Source organism: Falco rusticolus, chromosome Z, assembly GCF_015220075.1.
Source record: "Falco rusticolus isolate bFalRus1 chromosome Z, bFalRus1.pri, whole genome shotgun sequence".
NCBI lineage: Eukaryota > Metazoa > Chordata > Aves > Falconiformes > Falconidae > Falco > Falco rusticolus.
In genome coordinates, this window is record NC_051210.1 from 53,650,494 (window position 1) to 53,673,172 (window position 22,679).

At 37.1% G+C, this 22,679-nt stretch overlaps 1 protein-coding gene across 2 annotated transcripts in view; it reads right to left on the reverse strand.

The window, feature by feature from the left end:
- Positions 1–22,679, reverse strand: part of KDM4C (lysine demethylase 4C) — a 275,997-nt gene that overhangs the window by 92,963 nt on the left and 160,355 nt on the right. For both annotated transcript variants that reach the window (XM_037373478.1, XM_037373479.1), the window contains exons 13-15: positions 13,907–14,088; positions 12,245–12,461; positions 11,243–11,319 (exon numbers count right to left, since the gene is read on the reverse strand). In XM_037373478.1, coding sequence (XP_037229375.1) covers positions 11,243–11,319; positions 12,245–12,461; positions 13,907–14,088 — 476 coding nt within the window. The remainder of the gene's footprint in view (positions 1–11,242; positions 11,320–12,244; positions 12,462–13,906; positions 14,089–22,679) is intronic.

A 22,679-nucleotide genomic window follows, 5' to 3' on the forward strand; every position in this document is an offset into this window, starting at 1 on the left:
CATACACCTTTGGACTCTTGTTAAGCTCATAAACTATAACCCTCAGGACCTCTTCTACAGCAGTGGCTGATATCATTGCTCCCCATTCCTTTGTCTGTATTCTAGTTTCAGTATCTTGCATTTTTCCTTATTTAATTACATCCTGTTTTCCAGAATATCTCAGTATTATAATGATCTTGTTCATTTCTGATCAATCTTCCTTCACAAGCCACATAAAATAAAATAAATTTAAAAAGCTTGTCTGCAGCTAACATCAGCTGCAACAGCTTCCGCAGAAGGGATAACTAAGTAGGCTGCAGTTGGCCAGGCCAGGAAAAAAAGACAGTATCGAGTTGGAGAGATGCCAGTAAAGTCATCAAGGGACTTGGAAAAGGGTTTGACTAAGTACTCCAATGCAATAGCTAGGGGGTTGCTATCAAATGAAAATAGAAAGCAGTAGGTTCAAAACAAACAAAAATGTTCTTCACAAAGTATTTGACTGTTTGCCAGATGTGGATGCTAAGATTTTACACCAATTGAAAAACAAGCTGCATAAGTTCATGAAAGAAAAATCCAACAAGGTTACCCTTTTACTTAGTAAATACAAAGATGCTGCTTTTGGCTAATCATTTCAAGTAAGTATACATTTTGGCTAGTGGTCTGAAGCATTGCAAGTGTTGATCATAGAATGCTTTGGTTTGGAAGGGACCTTAAAGATCACCCCATTCCAACCCCCCTGCCATGGGCAGGGACACCTTCCACTAGCCCAGGTTGCTCAAAGCCCCATCCAGCCTGGCCTTGAGCCCTTCCAGGGATGGGGCAGCCACAGCTTCTCTGGGCAACCTGTTCCACTGCCTCACCACACGCATAGCAAAGAATTTCTTCCTGATATGTAATCTAAATCTACCTTCTCTCAGTTTAAAGTCCTTATCCCTTGATAATGTCTTCAGCACTAAGTAGGACACTATCCCGTTAGCAATATATTTCCACTTGTTGTTTTCATGAACTATTCTCCCTGTGTGTCTACTGACTCTGACTAGTGTCCAAAAGCACTCAAAAAAAATCTAAGAAGAGTGGTTAGGACAGAGTGTTTTTCCAAATATTTCTAATAAAAGGTCAGAACCATTGCCTTCAGTTTTAAGAGTCGACTGCTACAAAGCTGTGTCACAATAATGCTGATTTACTATTCTCATTTAAAAGTAGCTAATTAAAAGAGCCATCTAATCTCGAACTCTGCCACAGCTAAGTCGAATAGATACAAATTGTATGGTTAAGGCTGATAAACATCTTTTGTTTTCTTCATGCCACTGTGGTGGGTTTTTTAGAGAGGAACCTTTGAACTGAAAATAGATACCCTTGCTCTTCCACTTTCTCTCTCAATTGCCTTTTAATGCCCAAGGTCACACTTCCTAATGGTATTAACACAGATGTGAATTTGGATATGGCATTGCTGCCTTTTGGCTATCTCATTTCCCCAGCTTATTTATATTTGTGTCTATAATTAGCCCTCTGTAAAGAGAAAATTGTTGGTGTTTCTCTTAACACATTTGAAAATGTCATTTTCAGCAATGGTCCACTAATGAATATTTTAATCTTTCCACACCAGGGGAATAATTTTCACTCTGAAAACAGCTTTTAAGATTATTTAATTTCAATTCAGAAACCATTACTGTATCCACTTCAAGCTATTACCTTCAAATTAGCTTTTCAGAGACAAAATTCCATTTTTTAGAAACAAAATATTCCTAAAAAAAAAAAAAAAAACACAACAACAAACTAACAAAAAAAAAACCAAAACAAATTACAGACAAATTGAGGGTTGTCCAGTAAGAGGATTCACTTACCCTGCTCTGGGAGTGCCATTTCTTAAAAGAGTTGCTAAATACTACCATTATAACTCACAATCTTCATTTGTATATAAACACTGTCAAACTTCCACCACCATCTGCCTCAACAATGCCACAATTTTTTATTAATAATAGGAACTTTGAGAAAAGCGTTTCAACGTGGGTTTTTTTAGAAAATGTAATAAAAAATCTTACTCTGTCCAAAAGAATAAACCAATGTCTATACTTCTAGCATTTTGTAGATGTTTAAAGTACACACAGACTCCTCCACCAGTGTAACTCCATGAAAGAAAAATCCACCACGGGTTAGTATTTAATATGTAGACACATCTTTGGCTGCAAGTTCTTGAAAATTTTGTTATACGTGAACATTTTACTCTTTCAGATGCATTCAAATCTGTTCAAGGCATCCACCTTTGGGAATTTGAAGTTTACAAATCATGAGTTACTGAATTTTCACATTTTAGTACCTAATCCTGCAAACATTCAGTCTGTCCTGCCCTTGATTCAAGGATGGCAAAAAATTTCCTTGCAATTGCAGCTCCCGGGTCATGCCAGGCTGAGGCAACGGTATACAGTGCCAGCAGTCTTTGCTGTGCTGTCCATGACACAGCATTAGCGAGAACAATGATCTGTAAGAATGCAAACAGCAGGAGAGAGCTGGCTGGGATAAGACGACATGGAAAGGACAGGGAAAAGGTGGAACGGGAAATGGGAGTAGGGAGAGAATTCTGCAGTCAGAGAAGGAATGGGAACTGGCAGGGCTTAGGCTGAAATAAGAATGAAAACACTCATCACAGGTAACTGGAGCAAAACTCCCGCACTTGGCAGGGGGCCCTATGTGTCCTTTGTTGCTAGGACGTGCACATCTGAAGTAAAAAACACATACAAAGTATGAAACAGAGGCTATTACATCACTGAATATGAAGTACTTTCTGCAATAGTAGTTTTTGGTCGCTCAGTTTTAGAAGATGTTTACAGTAGAAAGAGCTACTCCTCCCAAGCATCCAAACAAGAAAGATTACAGACAACTTCCCCTTTGAAGACAAGTCAAAAGAATAAAATTAGCTCTTTCAAAAAATAAATATGTAAGCATTGAAATTAGGTAAAAAATACAAGATCGACCATTCTTAGGGAAAAATATAAGGAGACCATGAAGATCACTGCCAGAGGATAACACTGAGGCTAACCACTTAGGAAACACAGAAACGAAAATGGAATGATGCTATGTCTACTGATAAAAAAATATGTAGGATTATTCCCATTATTATAAAACAATGTTTGGAAGTGACAGTAAATACTAGATTTAAACCTGAACACCTTTAGATGAAAATTTGTATCTTGAGGAAAGCAGCCTAGCACCAGCTGTGCAGGGCAGGATATCCTGCTACTGGCTACTTCCAGGGGTTTTTTCCCAATGATTTGGCAGCTCCCAGAGATCATATACGGTCTTTGAGGACAAATTTAAATTTGACAAGGATGGTGGAAGTTCTCTGGTCCAATTCTTGCTCCAAGTAGGGCCAGATTCAAAGCTGCATCTGATGGAAATCCTGCCTTACCCTGCAGGGAATGGACAACCCCTTCCTTGGTAAAATGAGAATACCCACATGCCTGAAGGTGCCCAAAGTTATCAGGTCTTTTCACACAGGTATCAGTGGCAAAGGCTGACTTGGTGAACTGCAATAAAGGGAATCCAAGGTCAAAATGGACTTTGGGTCTAAGCCTTATGGTATTTAGGTTAAAAAGATATTTTCCAGGTTTTACAGTCTTCAATGTGGTTTCTGTGACTGCATCAGGGAAAACCAGTATTTAAAAAATCTGTTACAATACTTTGTGTTAAAGACTGGTTCTTACAAGCAACACATATCCTGTTACTAGACTAATACCAAAACCAGAAAGAAATATGTTCCCCACTTCCGAGTCCACAGAAGGTTACCATCAGCATTTATAAGTAATTCTCCCAGTAAATAATCTTTTTGCAGAGGTTTGGTAAAATCCAGGTTAAATAAATAAATAAATAAAAATCAGGCCTCAGTTTTCTGAAAAGAGAAAAATGCAGAAAAGTTGAAGTTTTAATGTTTCCTGCTATAGACACATTTTCAAGGCAAATAATTCCTTTTTCTTAACAACATCTAAATGCTTTTGAAGCTTGGTAGGAAAATCAGTCTGGAAATTGAAACACTGTATACCAGCTCACATGTAGTGAGCTAATTTTGGCAGTTAACAGGCTCTGAAAACAATACTTTATAATGGAAATACTGTATCACTGAGAAGGGCATCACTATAAAAAGATTGTTCAAAATCATTATTGTTGGTAGGGTGAAATAGGGCAATTTCTGAGCTGGAATGCAGAAAGCTCTTATATGCCACTTTTCTGATGCCTTGGGGAAAAAATAATAATAATTAAAAAATCCTTCAACTGATGTAATGGTCTACTCTAACCACAAAATATAAACAAACCAAAAGTCTGAATATCAATAGTAAAATATAAAGCATGAAAAACTTCATCTACAGAAAACTACCTCTGTCAAGCTGTTTAACACTTGCTATTTGAACATAGCATCTGTTCTCAAAATCAGTGACCAGATTAGGTGCTGAACTACTTCTGTAGTGCTATGAAGGGTTACAATAATGTGTGAAAAGTCATGCACCTTCCTTAGTAGCCTTATTAACAGCCAGCTTGCTATGAAGTAAGGCATTGAAGTGCATTTAACTGTTTCCTTACTTGGTCTTCTTTCTAACTCTTTCCTGTCCCAAATCCTTTTGTCTTCTCCATAATAAACGTTCTTACATTTATGTACTATAGCTACTAGGTGACCACATCCTTGCACATTGTACAGTACATTGCATTCTCTATAATGCCAGTCATTATTCTTCCTGACTTCACTAGCTTTCTATAGCTAAAACACTTAAGATTAATGAGGCATTTTTTTCTCAGTCAAGGCATTTAGTATGAATACACTTACACTTGCAGGAGCTATGCAGATGACTTATTTGATATTATTTGCTTTTTTAAATTGTTTGGGGGGATTGATTTATGGCTAAATTTTTTGTCCATTTTGTCCACAGACAAATTTAATACCACTCTTTTGTCAATAATCGTTATCAAACACAACCTACTGCCTAGCAGAACATGAAGGTATGTTGTTATCATGGATCCAAGCGCATCCTGGAATGTCCGGGAATTTGACAAAAAATATTGTAAAGCATACGACTTCAGCCAACTAGAGATACTGCAACTGCAAGAAAACAGTATGCTTCTGAATCTCAAAAGCAGTTTCCTCTGATAATATAAAATGAAATCTCCATCAAAGAAACGTCTGGCTCCATAAATCCAGTCCATGTAGCCATTTTTCTGTTTCCCTATTTTAATGCTGCTCTTATTTGGGATTCACACATAACACAGTTTCATTTAGCTATTAATACACCTCCCATTTCTATAGGACTCTCATACTTCAGTGCTTTGCAAAATCATACTGATACACATATAAAAACCTAGTAGAGACCAAATTTTCTATGAAATTAACATAACTGCCAGGAGTTTAAGAAAGTGATATTTAACAGAACTAAAAACAATATTTAATTGTGTAGGCAGACAAATGAGAAGGTACTTTCGCTCCTAAGAAATGAATTCTGAACTTTGAACCAAGGTTTGTACCACTATTTCATAGCTTTTATTTCATTCTCCACTGCATAGAACTTTTCCTTTTCCTTGTTTTCCAGCCAACCTTCCCTTTAGGATTTAAAGCCTTACACAGAAGGGAATCCTCAGACAGATCTTCCTCAGCTAAATCTCCTCCTTCTAGGAATCAAAGTGAAGAGGAAGGAAAATTTCAGACATCAGTAAGTTGGAGTTTCAGGGAATAGGTATTTTCTAATAATTAAATCTATTTTGTACACTTTTCTGATGCAGGAATCGAATTTTTGAAGGCATGTGGATATATAATTCCCACAGTAAGTTGAATCTCAGTTTCACACCTTCTGCAACAGCTGCAGTTTTTAGGAATGCTTGTCCTGAACAAGAAATCACATTAATATGACTTTTTTCATTTCTTTCATGTAGAAACTTGAAGTCTGAACCACGTTAGTTGGAATGTAAAATACATTCGCCCTATATACCCTACAGTAAAAAAAAAAGTCATGCAGATAAGTAATTTTCTTTAATTACATCTCCCTCTCCAGAAAGACTTATGGTACTACACAGTAATTTAAAATACAATTAAAATAGCATATGTATAACAGATATAGAAAAGAATTATACAAATAAAAAACCAGATTCATAAAAGAAACATATGCATATAACTTAAATGTAGCATAAAACTTTCTCCTGCAGGTTGGCATGACTAAAGGAAAGTAGTACTTTTGTTGTCTTTTTTAATAAATCTACAAAAGATTGGTTAAAAGAGAACCATATTTATGTTAAGAATAATGCTAAGATTAGATAAAAGTATTGTACTATTTTGAAGTGAAAGCTGTTAGGATTATCTAAGGTTATTGTCCAAACTCTGAATAGATAAAAACATGATCCTAAAATAACAAATAGGACCGAAATAAGTATCAAAAATTCTTATTTATGCTGATGTTAGCAATGAGGTTCCATAGAAGCAAAAACACACTAATACATTTAAGTTGTATATCCAACTGACAATTTTTTTCTCCAAAGAGAACTACAGTCACATTGTTTTGCAATGAATAATACTGTTCAAACACAGAAAAGAGAACCACAGAAAAAAAGGCAACTCAGTGTCTATTTTACCCTTCTACCTCAAGGCATGATTCAAGTCTTCTTCAACTATTCCTGACCTTGTCTAACATGTTTTCAAAAATCATGGAGCATATTCTGCAAAACCTCTGTATATCCCAGTCCAGCAGTGCACTATTTTCAGAAATAAAAATTTGCAAATTTTCCTGGTATTTAAATTAACTTCTGCTGATGCAGTTTAAAGCTGCTACAAGTCATCTTTTGTGCTTAAAATGAGAGAATGGCAATTGAGTGTGTTCCTTTTTGCCATACACACACAATTTTACCTGAATGAATGCCTTCCTTTCTGTCTTCCCCTGGCTAGACTAAGAAGGTTAATTCTTTTCAGTCCTCCTTTATGGAATGACTGATGTCTTATCAGGAATGATTAAAAGAATATTGTGGGGTTTTTGCAATTTCAATTGCACCTCTTGTTTTCTTCCATCCCGTTCAGGCTCATGTTTTTTTGAACCACATACGTTCTGTTAGACAAAGTTCTTCAGCTGGGCTCTCACCAAAGCTCAAGAGAGGAGAAAGATTGTTCCCTGTGTTTTTCAGGCTTTATTTCCAGTATAAGATTTAAACATCCTGGTATGATGTTTCTGGTTCTATGAAACCAATGATTTATGCGAAGTTTATGACCAGAGTGGTCACAACTGTAGCTAGCAGCAGAAGCTGCAGCTTAGGTAGGGACTCCCCTCTCATGTATGCATAACTGATAACTCCTCTCTAAGTATTGTACCTGTCTCTGTTGAACTCTGTATGATTTATTTTACACCATTTCTTCAATATAGTAATATTATTGTTCCACGAAATAGCAGGATCCAATCCAAAACAGTAATTGGATCCAGTCCAAAACACTAATCCTAACCCAAACCAGCAAACCTCTGCCTACAAAATGCCCAAGGCCCCTGGTACTTACAGAAAATGTATCAAGAACGCCTCTCATTAATCCTTTTGCATCACTGAAATATTGAAATAACTGAATAAAATAATATTTTGATTAATACCAGAAACATGCTTGACAGTTGTGAAAAAAACTTTTATATATTCTGTAAGTTTAACACCTTGGTAGCTTCACATGAAGTATACTCCCCCACCTCCTGTGCAATCATCTTAAATGATTTAAAGCAGGCCAGTCTAGATTTCCACGTATGTTCCACAGGATATGAAAGTTAATCAGCACATGACACACAGAATTTTATCACTCCCTTCATGATTTTAAGAGTCTGATGAGAATGATGGCTGGTGGCTGGTGATACTGAAGTTTGAAACAAATCCATATTCCTATATATTTGCTAACTATTGATTAACATCATGTGCCTCTGTTGCTTGAATATCAGAATTTAAAACACTGCCAAAATCATCTGAAAGTTAGGATGCATGAAATCTTTTGCTTATTCCTTATTCTTATGAGATGTCACAGAAAAAAATCTGTTGGTTTGTTCTTAAACACATATCTCTTTGTACTCTGTTATTGTCTAGGTATGCAAAAATTGATAGATTTGTTATTTGTTTAGTGTTTCTCTTGAGATCCAAGATAGGTGGACTGCCACATAATTCTTTGGGTCACTCATTTCCTGTCTTTTTAGAATGCAACTTTAAATTTTCCAGGCTGCTGGCACCTTACCTGAGCTCTGCTACCTCTGAGATAATCACTAATAGGTCTGACATTGCTTCAGTATCTTAAAGAGTTTTGTAAGACCCTACCATTAAAAAAGTGAATTGGGTATCATGCACATATGAATAAACAGAGAATTCACATATGAGAATAACAGAGCATTATTCACACCCTTGAAACTGCTGGATTTTTGCTACTTAACTTGGGTAGCAGATGGCTACCATCTTACCACTCCTACATGTTTCAGCTGACAATGAATAGTTCACATTGACATGTGAACGAGACATTTAATAACAAAGAGACTATGGAGGACAAGTTTTAAGTAAATTTAATACTAGTGAAGTCTATTCAACCTTCAAAATTTCATTTAAACTTCTGAACTGAATGACAGCTTATGACAATAAGTATGTGAGTTTTATTCTAGAAACACATCTGAATTAAGAGTTCTTTCGGGGCATAATTTCATTGCACTCAGGTCACCAAATCAGAGCTATAGAAAGATGAATTTATTAGCACTAACAATTTAACTTTACAGTAATCAACACACATACAGTTAAATATGTAATAGACAGAGTTTACATTACATAAATTGTCCAAGTGGGCAACACCTACTGTTTAGCCCTTACACACTGAAAATAGTGCTCTATTTCACTCTTATCACCATCTTGTTACATGAAATTCCAGAAATGCACTGTCATCTCTCCAGTTCCTAGAGCATACTTTTGCAAAAAAAAAAAATACTAAAACCACTTCACATAAAATTTCCATTGATCTATTTTCTGTATGTTTTTGATATCTCTTCCACTGCTTCATGTCATCTCCTCAAATCATTTGGCCAAGAACAAACTTTTCCCTAGAATTCAGACCTTCCTTATTTTCAGAAACTTATATGGAGCATAAATAAAATAAAACCAAACCTATTCAGTAAAACATCCTTCTCAAGTTAACGCTGTCCTTGGATGCAAATTTTTCCCCTAACAGTTTGTCAAGGAAAAATCCCAGTCAAGTCAAGCTTTAATCTTCCCTCCAACATTTCGATTTTTCTATTGTATTACCCAGTTCCCCCTTTATTGCCCCATAATAAACATACATAAGTCAGCAGTCAGTGGAAGGTGTCCCTGCCCATGGCTGGCAGGTTGAAACTAGATGTCATCTTTAAGACCCCTTCCAACCTAACCCTTCTATGATTCTGATTATCTCACTATCTTTGTTCTTATCTTTCACTTACTGCTGTGGTACCTGAAGGTTATCTTCACTTCAAGAACATTTGTAAAATAACCTTAAAATTCCAGAATAATTTTAGAATCCTTTCTACAACACAGAATTAACAAATTATAAGACTGAATTCTGGTTTACTACTTTTCAGTGACTTTTGATTTTTAAAAATGCACTACAGTCAAAAGACAAAGACTCTCTCCAAATTTCCCCTCAAATGCATTACTGTTATATTGCAGGTAATATTAAATTTCAAGGCAATGTTCTCAATTTTTCAAGGTTTTTAACAAAAGACGTGATTCACTCCTACTCCTGTCACAATTCTCCTTGGAATTCCTGTATCTGCACGTCACATCTCCTGCACTTGTATCTCCCCTGAAATGAAATTTAAAATCTTTTTGATAGAGCACCAGGGCTTTCCAACTCTGATTGTTTAACTGATTATTAGATTCTGAGTTAATGCCTACCTGTCACTTGCTAGAACAGACTTACGCTCTTCCCCTTGACCTTCCCATGACTCTAGAACAGTAGTCATGAAAGTAGTTCAGGAGATCCTGAAACTCACAATTGTCCGATTATCTGTACAACAAGGTTCTCTGGTTACCGATGACAGATGAAAACTGGATTCTACCTAGTAAGAGTGCCTTTGTGACTAATATGAGAACACATAACAGAGATAGAAACTGATTCAATAAATATTTTAATGGCTATTCACTGAGAGAACACAGGATTAAATATAGATGGACCGTATTTTTGTAACCAGCAGTCTAAAGTCACTTTTTTCCTTCTGTTTTCCCCAGCTTAGGTAATATGTGAATTAAAAATACCAGCTTCTCTTTTGTTTCCTTAACTCTTAGCGTTAACAGAAGAACCTTAAAATGTTGATGGTGTACAGAAGGAAAATCAAAGTGTTTATATTTAATACTACTTACAGCTTGCTAATGTCATGACTGTGAATTTTTTACAGGTGACTTCTGCAATTGCAAGAAGTGATGTTTGTCAAAGTGACACTGTATTTTCCAGTAGTTTGATTCTCATTTCTTTTCCAACATAGCTAAAATGTTTATGATGTTATTTAAGGATTTACATTTTTAAGGCACTTGAAATATCTGCTTTAATTCAACAACTGAATGAAGAAAAGATATGTTGCCATCAAAACTGATAATCACATTTCCTCAAGCTGATTTAAGGAAAACAACTATTATATGACGTAGCAGGGCAACTGCTATTGATCGGCAAAAAGTAAAATCTAAAACTGATTTTATTTTTTTTTAAGTGAGTACATGTTTAAGGATTCTATGAACAATTAATTTATTGTCTATTTATTCCTTGCTGTATGAAACTATTTTATACTTTTTTAAAAATTAAAATAACAGGCATTTAGGAGCTTCACAAGTGAAACTTTTTTCTGCTTATACAGCACAGTAAACCTTAAATGCTGTAAAAGGACAATTTAATTCTTGACTATAACATATTGTTCTATTTCCCTTTCTCTATTCTCCAGTTGACCATATGCACATACCAGAAGTCTAAAATATTTACAGGAAATCTCATTTTTCTTTCTATATGCATTTAATTTTTTAGTTATTTCCTTGAACTATGTTTTACAGACAACTATATTCTGTTAGTCAATCCTTTTCATGAGTATATCGACCTACTCCAAGTTTGTCTATCAAAATGCTATTATATTTTACAATGAAATCTAATCATGTTTTACAAACACTAGCAAATGTGCGTTCAGAAAAAAATACACAGGCTATATTCCACATGCAATCACACATGTGCTTTTTTTCACTTAACCTCTACGTGTTAAATAACTATGAAACATATGAAACTTACGGCTGTCCAGGCTTCTTTTCTGCATCGAGAACACAACCATCCATTATGGATGTCATGAGAAGGAACACCGTAGCAACCTAGAATAAGAGAGGTGGATTAATTAATATAGTCTGTCTTTCTATCTATGATGTCATACAATTCAACTGTGTATAAACACTAGTGAAACACATCTCCTGTGACCAAGGAGACTTTTCCAGTCTAAGCTTACTGACAATTCCATAGTCTACGAAATATATAAATCAGACATACAGATACTCTTCCCAAAACTCAAAAAACCCGCCAAAACCAAAAACCAAATCAAAACAAAAATAAAACAAAAAACAAAAAACCCAACCAAATACCCAAAAAAATCCAATCCCCAGATTATTTCTTATTTGCTGTCTTTTCAATAGCATATCAACCAGTTCACCCTGCAGGAAAAATGTACAATTTGAATGCATGTACTGACATTTATTCTCTGCAATTATACCACATTTCCATGTAAGCATTTCACATGGACTTTCTAGAACTAACTACTCAAGCCCTACTGTGTGTGAAGATACTGCATAAAATCCATGCATTCATCAGTTACTCTTGAAATAAAAAGAAGAATGCAAGGTTAAGGAAATTATTGCATAAAGTCAGTACCAATATTCACAAGTCCTCAAATCCAGCAGGATTTCACCCTCACTACTTAGCAAGGACATACTAATATCACCCAGTGGTTTAAAATATGAGAAGTAAAAGAGGAATTTAATAGGTCAGAACTGAAACAAGAATCAGAAGTTTGCGATTATTGAAAGTTTACAGAAAAAAATATTCTTCACTATTTTCACAGCAATCATTAATAGGTAACAGAAAATGTAACAGCTTTTTTAAGAAAGTAGCCAGTGATTGAATCATAACATATGGAAATGTTCTTCAAGTACTTGTAAAGACATAGGAGAAGCCTCGTTAACTTATTTATCAATAAAACAAAATTTGAAATTACATTTCTGCTAACTGAACAATTAGTTTATTTACTTGCATGAACCCGTACACAACACTTTGCACAGGAAATCAGAAGACTTGTTCCATCTTCTTCAATAAAGGCATTTGATGGATAGTTTTCAGTGTTTTCTTCACTATAAATGAAACACAACTCTGGAATAAGAGGTTTAGTCTTTTCATTTTCAGCCATCAGTGTTTCTGCTGAGTTTGATTCCCTGAAAGCAGGATTTTCTTCATCATGATTGTCTGGCTGAAAATAACAAACAAAATTTATATTTAAGGAAAATAAAGGAGAGTCTTTCTTTTGACAGTGATGAAATGACTTCTCCCCTCCCTGCTTTTGCACTAATAATGTAACAGTTTTACGAGAAAATTAACTGCTTCTAGGTATTTATCACAGTCATTCTATAGTTCCTTGCTTGTTCAAATAACTAAAATCTACAATAGCACTCAGCCTGCAAACTAGTGTTATTGCAGCAGTGTTCAATGATGCTGTACCTCTGTCTCCCTTTGAGCCCTTTAACTGGGTGCAGTTCAGTAACTTTTTTCCCTAGTTCCCATGATGAGGAAATCCCAGTTTAGCCTTCTGAATTAGTACCACGGTGCTGCAGCAGCATTTCAAGCTGAGATTTGACACAGGAATTCCACAAGCCAGTATCAAACAGTGCTCCGCATTAGATTGTATTGTGGGAATATTATTCCTGAGAAGGCCTAAGTACTGTGAAAACACTTATTTCTTCAGAACTGCAGGAAGGAGACATAGAAAAGGCTTCAATAAAAAACACTTAAAGACTGGCATATGTCCCAGTTTCAGCTAGGACGGAGTTAATTTTCTTCCCAGTCGCTGGTGCAGTGCTGTGTGATTTGGGGTGACAACAATGTTGACAGCACACGGATGGTTTTGGTTGTTGCTGGGTAATGTTTATATCAAGTCAAAGACCTTCCAGTTCCTCAGGCCCTGCCAGCCAGAGGGGCACAAGGAACTGGGAGGGGACACAGCCAGGGCAGCTGACCTGAACCAGCCAAATGGACATTCCATACCATGGGACGTCATGCTGAGTATATAAACTGGGGGAAGAAGGGGGGGCGGGGCAGGGGGGTGCAGCAGACACCTGGAATTATGGCGTTTGTCTTCCCCAGTAACCATTACACATGACGGAGCCCGGCTTTCCTGGGGATGGCTGAGCACCCGCCGGCCCATGGGAAGTGGTGAATGAATTCCTTGCTTTGCTTTGCTTGTGTGTGTGGCTTTTACTTTACCTACTAAACTGTCTTTATCTCAGCCCATGAGTTTTCTCACTTTTACTCATGATTCTCTCCCCCATCCCACTGTGGGGGCAAGTGAGCAAGTGGCTGCGTGGGGCTTCATTGCTGGCCAGGGTTAAACCATGACAGCTACAAGGAAACAGTTAAGACACAAACCTATATGGATTCATCACTTCCAGAAGTGCAACTTCAAGGGCAAGCACACATAGACTAATGCCAATCCTACACAAACCCTAGTAAAAGGTATAGACTGTCTGCAAGCAGGAATAAACGTAGGTGAACAGTTATAATTTTAACAACAGTGAATTTATTTACTTCTCATATAAATCAAATGCATAAACTTATCTTACTTCTAATTTACAGAAATGGAGTAGCTGGGCAGCTATTTCACACTTTGCCCAGAGATGAAGCTGTTAGGATTTTGCTTACCTTGTAGTATGGCATGAGAAGAGTGCAAATGGCACAGTGTGGTTCCTTCTTTGCACAAGCTGCATTGTATGTTTTTTCAGCATTGAAATTGGGTACTCTTGTGTGCCAAAGGTAGACCAGAGGCCTGGCCCACATCTCTGTCTCTTGAACTTCCTCTTCAATTAAGGTAGTCTCAGGCAGTTCTTAAAGAAACAAACAATTGGTTACATTGTAGTCCTAAAGACAAACAACGATTTTGTCACCTGTGTTATTGATGAAGATAAAACAATGCTAAAAGTCTGCATGTGAATACAAAGGCAAAGTCTGAAAGAATTAAGCACCAGGATAAGCACAAAAAAATTGTTTCAACACCTGTGTCTTGAGGTGACTGTTCCACATAGAGCATAGGAAAGTACGCCACTACCTCTACTGTTTACAATTTGTATTCATATTCACAATATTACATCTCGCTCTCCCACTCCCTAATTCCTCTAACCTCTACCCCCTATCCCTCCATGCACTCTGCCCTGAATTCCTTACGGATGGAATATATTGTACCCTGCCAAGCAGCACCAGACAAATCACTCTGTGCACTCAAAACAGCACCTCTCAACTCCTTATGGAAACTGACACTCATTTTCCGAAGGGAAAAAGAGACAAATGTTATAGCCAGGGAGTAATGGGGAACAGCCATATCTGAGGTAGCTGGACACACATGCTGCATCCCACTACAGGAAAATTATTTGGATAATATCAGTTATCTGTTCTGGATGTTGTAAAAGTTTATTTTACTTACTAGCAGTGTTTCTGTGACTTTGTGAATTTAAAAGCCTCTAAAGAAACTAGGAAATAAAATCAGACTGAAACTCAAACAGAAATAGCTTATTCAATAGGAGTAATCTAAACATGTAGTCTTTTGCTATTGAGGAAGATGTGGAAAAGCTAAAACTGTGAAAAGGAGACTGTGTGTAAAACCCTTGCCCCAGTAAAATCAATAGCATAGTTATTAATGATCCAGCTGTTAACATCCGAATTTCAGCCTAGTCACATGTTTGAGCTGGCTGGAAACCTCAGGATATCTTCACAAGAAATCTAGTGACTTTGTCACCTGCAAAATATACAGCTTATGAAGAGGTAAATGACTTTTCATTCTAGAAAGGAAAGTTAAACAGGAGTTGTTAAATATATTTTTCTGAACTGGGTCCTTATACACTACTCTGATTAATGATGAGGTCTGTTCACTCAAGTGGACAGTGGCTATTAAGTCTTTTGTGATCAATGAGAAGGCGTGTAGGTGTCAATTAAGAGAATGTTAATGTGGGAAGGAAAATGTGGAAAATTATTGAATAAAAATTTCAGGTAACAAAAAAGGGTCTATAGCATACAGTCCTTTTCTTAAGATGTATTTAAGAAAAATTGTTTATTTCAGATGAAAATTTGAACGACAGAGAACTGTTTAATGAAGTACATTAAGCTGAATCATCACATTCCTTTAGCTCATGACTGCCTTCATCCACTTTATGAAAAAGCCAAGGCTTTACGGGTCTCCTTGTATGATAAATTGTCACGCATAGCTACAAAAGCACTATAAAGCTGAAAGTATTTTTATCAGTGTTGAATAAAATATGGATTTTAATATTTGTCTACAAGCAAGCCAAATGTACCAGAAGTAAATTAAGGTATCCCGCACACAAATTTTATTTCATTTTTTATTGTTTCTCAACAGACCAAACATCAAATCAATGAACTTTTGCCAATAATCAAGGTAGAAGGACAAATAGAAAACACCTCCAAAAAAGCTGTCATCAAGTCAGTATTCATCAGCTGAGGTTTATGGTGAATAACGTAGCTGCAAAAGAATAGCAGTGAAAAAATAGCTGAACACAAGAAAGAGAAGAAAATACGAAATGCCAGCATCACTTTTATAGCTTTCTGAATTACTTATTTTTTAAGTTAAAGAACCAAGCTTTTTGTTAAAAACATTGTCTAATCATATTTTTTCTATTGCTTGCTGTTTTCCAGAACTGTAAAATAAATAGCTCTGAAATTTATGCTCTAGTTCCATTTCTATTTAATTTTCCCTTACAGAATGGTCTCACCAGTGGCTTCATCTTTGCTAACTTATTTTCCAAATTCTTCCTTTGACATAATTTTCTTTCAAGAGGTTATACTGTTGCTATTTTAAATATTTTCATTATAGTGTAACCTCACAAAGAATTCAGGGCTTGATTGTGCCTTATGAAGAAAACTAAGAGGAACACAAAAATTGTGAAGGTTTGCAATTTATGTGTTCCATACCTATTAACCACTTTGAAACTGACATCCTTCAGTTGCACTACTCCTTATCACTGCTGAATAATTCTCTCATGAGGGTTGAAGTCTTCGCCCTGAACCTCAATCTATTATGCTCCTCTTTAGTCAAAAACCTATCTTTGGATTTCCAGTCCTGGAATTAATTCTACAATAATAGCTCTAATCATCTCACATATTGCCCTGGTTTCCCACTGCCTCCAGCACACTGCTGAAGTCATGACCCTATCAGTTCTGCTTTTGTTGAGAAAAATATTTATATCTTAATTACTTACAAATTCCACAATTTTAGTTCCCTCTTGTGTGATCTTTACAAATCCTTTCCAGACCAAGGGACTGAAAAGAACACAAGAGCCAGGAATAAAGCTGGCAGCACTCTTACAACACTTTTCGCTTTCAAGAGCTTTGTATTTATTTTCAAACCTCATTCCAAATGAAGTCAGGGACAGTGTCATATGCAGAGGTACTGGACTGCATCCCCCACAGCCTCCAAAAAAATAGCATTATTTTAACAAATTTATTTTCTCCTTTACATTACATTTAGAGCAACTACTTCCAATTACTAACTGACTAGAAGCAAACCCTCCTCATTTGCCTCTGATCTCTAACATCTCTAATTCTGTGAGATGCTTCTTCTCAATGCTCTTTACTGCAGTCTCTTAGTCTCTTTGCATGAACTATGGCACCCAGGCTACTTGGTGCGATCCTCCCGCAACCCCTCACTCTTCTGCACCCTAACAAGCCCAGAAGCACAGCCAGGAAAGGAAAAATATCTCTCCTCCATTTGAAGGGAGACTAGCTAACCTAGTACTTCTTAAAGGGACTACACTACACTAACAGTATACAAAATTAAGAATAGACAGAATGGATGTGCTTAAGGGATGTAAAGTTTGCCTGATCCTATGTTATTACTACTACACAGATTGTGAATTTCAGTTGTCTTCAAGAATTTCCTAGGCAACCTCAAGCTTAAGTTATCATCTCTCAAGGGCTTTGGAAATATTACTTCCTCTCCTTAAAATCAACATTCACCCACACATGCACACTGGAATCATAAAATTTCAAAAGAAATTTATATTAACAAAAAAAGTTACAAAGTACATGACTCCCATTACAGAGTACGACAACAACGCTGCCTTCAACCGCTTTCCCACTAGGTAGAACATGCAACCTTCTACGTAAATATATACACCAGCAGAACTTGGACAGTGTCACTTTGTGTGATTCTGTCAAGGTGCAGCAATACCATTGACAGGAAGAATTTCCAGGTGTCCTGGTTTCATCTAAGGTAGAGTTAATTTTCTTCTTTGTAGTTAGTACAGTGCTGTGTTTTGGCTCTGATGTGAGAACAATGTTGACACCACACTGATGGTTTTAGTTGTTGCTGGGTGATGTTTCTACTAAATGCAGGACTATTCAGTTCCTTGGGCCCTGCCAGCCAGAGGGCTGGAGGGGCACGGGAAACTGGGAGGGGACACAGCCAGGACAGGTGACCCAAGCTAGCCAAAGAGGTATTCCATACCATGGGACGTCATGCTGAGGATATAAACTGGGGGAAGAAGAAGGAAGGGGAGACATCTGGCATTACGGCATTTGTCTTCCCAAGTAAGCGTTATGCATGATGGAGCCCGGCTTTCCTGGGGATGGCTGAGCACCCGCCTGCCCGTGTTAAGTGGTGAATTAATTCCTTGCTTTGCTTTGTTTGCGTGCGCGGTTTTTGCTTTACCTATTAAATTGCTCTTATTGTAACCCTCAAGTTTTACATTCCTTTCTGATTCTCTTCCCCACCCCTCTGGGGGGGAGGGTGGGGAGTGAGCAAGCAGCTGCGTGGTGCATGGTTGCCGGCCGGGGTTAAACCATGATACCAGGACAGCTTCTTAGGTACTACAGGTGAAGTTACCTTCCTGGTTTCCATGAAGTCAGAGAAGTTATGTACCATGAATAAAACCTGAGAATCTGATTATCCAAAAACAGGCAAGAAAACAAAAACCAGCTCTCTCAAGTGTTTGGGACAAAGCATAGAGTATATAATTACTTGATGTAACAAACACTGCCATCTTGGCACAATTTATAGAGTTTCCTCACTTGTCCAATTGATAATTCCAAAGCACTACTTCTATCCCCCCAAAAATCGGAAAACTTGGGGATTTTGATATTTTTTGTTGTTATTTATCCAATACCTCTCACTTCCTCTTACTATCTTTAATGTCTCCTTTTATTATTTACTACATAACCAAGGGCAATCAGTGACTTTAGGCTAAAATAAATTTACTTTCCTGACTCATATTGGTATGTGTAGTTGCAGGGTAGGCATTTGCAGGGTAGGCTCACTCACATAGCTCAGTGCTTTTTGACCAGGTGTTAGAAGCCTATGAGTGCCCAGCATCTTCAGATGCTTGTGTGCAATGGTATAAAGGACACAAGGCAACTGCAGTCTACAGCTGCCTCCATTCAAAATCCACTTTAAGTGAGGATTCTCAAAGAACGGAGAAAAATTTGTGGCATCCACATTAGCTGAAAAATCTCAGAAGCTCCACTGTCATAAGTAGGCATACTTTCTACTTCAGCTATGTACCAGTGATATTTCCCAGCACTCGAGAACTGCAAAAACCACGGTGGCAGCACCAGTTCTCACAGCAAAAGAGCTTCAAACATTGCACTCCAAAAATCACATCTACTTTACAAGACCAGTACATAATGTTTCATGAAGCACTACGAACATGGTGTTTTGCGGCGAATGAAGAGACGGGATGCAGCTTGATGCAAGCAAGATGTTAATTTATTGTACAGAAGTAGGAGTTTTTATACACTTTCAGAAACTGCGCGTTTTAAACAGATTGGTTCTTGAAGCTAAGCATTGCAGGCTAGGCAATCCCTGATTGGTGGTTAACTGCCATCAATTAACCGCAAGGTTTTACCTTTCCTTGGTGCCATCCATGGCGCCATCCGTCCCCCACTCCCCTGTGCTCTGCAAACATGTCTCATCATGTTAATTGTTGTCTAGACAAGCTCGAGCACATTCCCCTCAGCTAACTGATTGCCACGCAAGGTCCTAGTTTCCAGCCCGCTCCTGCAGTGTTTAACTAACGATCTTACATATTGACATTCTTCTGGAAAAGGCTGAGAATGTTGTCTCAGGTAGAGCAAGTTTTGATGAACAGTCACTTAGGCAACACTGCCAGTCAACAGTGCTCTGTGATATGTGCTATTATTCAGTCAAATCTTCTTTGCAATAAACTGGCCTCGCTCTAAGAATGGCTACCTGTGGCCCAGGATAGACAACCTGAAAGATTCGTGTCAAGCAGTGCTGTGATATGAAACACAATATACGTCTACGGAAAGCATTTTCTTTTTACAACACCTGAAATGGAGCTATGGAATCTATCTTGACTTCTATGTCTGCTGTAAACTGGATCAAATCACTGACACTTCTTCACAGGTCATTGCCAGTACGTGCATGAACAGACTCTGTAGAGATGCGTGGCAGAATTCCCTGGTGAGAACTATGATGTGCCATTTGCTTTTTTCCAGCTTTTCATCATGAAACTTACATTCCAAATTAAGAATTAATCAAGACAAAAATGAATAATGCATTCTTGATACTCTTTGGTAAGTAAACCTCAAATCAACTTAACTATAGTACAGGATACATTTTGCTTTCAGAGGGAATAAAAGAAAATAAAGGAGTTGAACCTTATACCAACGACAAGGAAATTCAACATACGTTTGCAGCTCAGTTGACAGCACTATTCAAGAGATTGCAAACTCTCATGCATAACACATAGGCACACTGACATATACTCAAAGAACCATCTTTAAAGTCTTGAGCTGATCTATTCCTGTTGTTTAATCTCCACCTGAATCATGAAATTCTACTTCATATGTAGTAATTTTTTCCCATAGGAACAAATATTGTATCAAAAATTGAGGCCATCACTTCAGCTACAAAAATAACATCTCTTTAGCAGAACACCTTCTCACACAGCACTATGTTCAAGTGTAAATGTTATGCTTAACCTGAATTGTAAGTGCTTTTATAGAAATTCAGAATTGCCTAACAATACAACAAAACTACAATTATCTGATTCACTTTCTTAAGTCAAGCTCACTCTTTTCCTGAGATCATTTGTCTCCAGAAAACTTCAGTAGCTAGTTTTAAGTACCATGCTCAGAGGCTGACTATACAAAGATGTATGTGCTCACTCCCTACTTCAAAGTGAAACTATGAGAAGAACCATCCAGAACACTTTTGCAGGATGTATTAAAATTCCCTATGTATAAAAAAAAACCGTAGAGGGTTTCTGTATTTAACTGCAAAAATGAAAATCCTCTGGTTATTGCAAGAAGCCTTTACTATCTGGAATGTAACATGTCTGAGGAATTATATGAAATAAAAATTAAATAACCTGCACTAAAATAAACCATTTTTACATTAAAAAGGACATTCCATACATCTTGCATCACATAAAAATTCAATTAAACTATTATTTTCTTAAAAGATTTTTAAAATATGACACTGTGTAAGAAAGAAAAATAAAGACTTGTACTTACACAATTGGAAACATCTCATAGCCAAGGCAGGTAAATCACAGCTGGGAAACAATATTAAATATCATACAGCTTCCACAACCTATCACCCTTCTAAAGTTCAAAACATGACTGTAAGTGTACACTATAAAATAAACTCTAATTTTGAAGCTGCTCCTACCTTTGCAGCTGTAAATTAGACTTAACATTCCCCTTGTATAGTGAGTAAGACCCACAGGGACTTTGGTTCATTAACAAGGATGAGTTACTCAAAGGAAACAAATATAAAATTACCATTCAGAGTTTCAAGAATTCCCTGACACCAGAGAAAGAAACAAAACCCCTGAGATTATCTTATCTTTAAACAACTTCAAAGGAACTCCATGCTTTATTAATGTCTTCTAGGACAGAAGACGGGATCTGGGGCATCCCATATGTAGAAGAGGACCTTTTATAAAGCAGACACTCCTTCATTCTGCCTGACAGTAGTAGTCTCCAGAAAAACTTCTTGATGATGGACATACATTTTGTATGTATATCAGGGTACTGTTACACTTTAATGTTCCATGCATCATGTGATCAATTAATAAACCCCTGAAACTGAAGAGGGCTCAGGGGACATGCACAGGGGCTCTGTGCTTTTGAATCTCTACGAAGAATCTAGGGAATGACTGCCCAAGGCTGTTGCAAAGAAGCCAAATTTATTTCAACATGAACCAGAAGAGAGGGTGGCCTTTGTTTTAGATACACGACTGTTATCAGCTGGGTGGATCAGCTGGATATGTAAATGTTTTTCCCAGAGTCAATAACAAGATTGCAAACGTCTTCCTGAGCCAATCAGACCAGAATATGGGAAACGTGGATACAGCTCCATCCAATATAGAGTATAAAAAGTCAATATTGAACAAAATGACCTGTGAAGAGAGAAACAGGTTTGAGCTGACTTCAACCCACATGTTCCTTCCCAGAAAATGGTGACACCCAGCATCATAAGAGTCAGCATATACAGACCAGCAATGGGAACCACATTTATATTGTGATCCAACTGTGTATCACTATTGCTATATTGTGTTGTATTGTAATTTCAGTACATTGCTATATCACTCTGCTAACGCAAAATCCTGTGTAACACAAAATATCTTCCAGGAAATTTGGTATTAAATATTAAATAGTCCTCACGTGGGGCATCTAAAAGAAATCTGACAGAGCGTATCAGACTCTGATACAAGGAACACAGAATTCAGTTCCTTTTACTTGTAAATACCATTTAAGTACCAGTAGTAAAGACAGACAGGTTCTGCTAGAGTATTAGCTGTTACACTTTAAAGCAGCCAGAAATTTCCCGGATAAGATGTAAACCTTCAAAGCTGGAGCATATGTAAAAATCAAAGTTCAAAGACCCTTTATTGGATACTTTTCAACAATATATCCTACTTGGATTCAAATACCCTATCAATGTATCATTAAATATATCACTGATTCTGGTATGCTTTGATAATAACTAGGTGGAGTGGCCTCCACACAGAGCATGACATTTCTGTCCCTTATAGCCTCCCAAGGAGAGCTTTTCATGCAAGTCTGTTAGTATTTTTAAAAACGTGCATGCTCTTAGATGAATGAAGGCTGTCTCTTGTAACCTCTTTTATGTTTCTGGCTGTAATTCACATATTCATTGTGAAATCTAAAATGTATCGATACCTGCCCACCCCCCCCACGCCCCCCACCCCACCCACCCCGTATTAATGGATTAATAGGATTATGCAATGCAGCATATTCTTATGAATTTAAAAACATCTCCTTACTGTTACCCCTAATAGTGGTCACAGATCTTGATTCTCCATGAACCACCAGGGCATTTTTGCTTCACTGCAAGTATAATGCTTTGTTGTAGTATTACTTTACCAGATACAATTCATAATGAGGTTAAATATTTTGTTTTCTAAGGGGATAGAGCAGT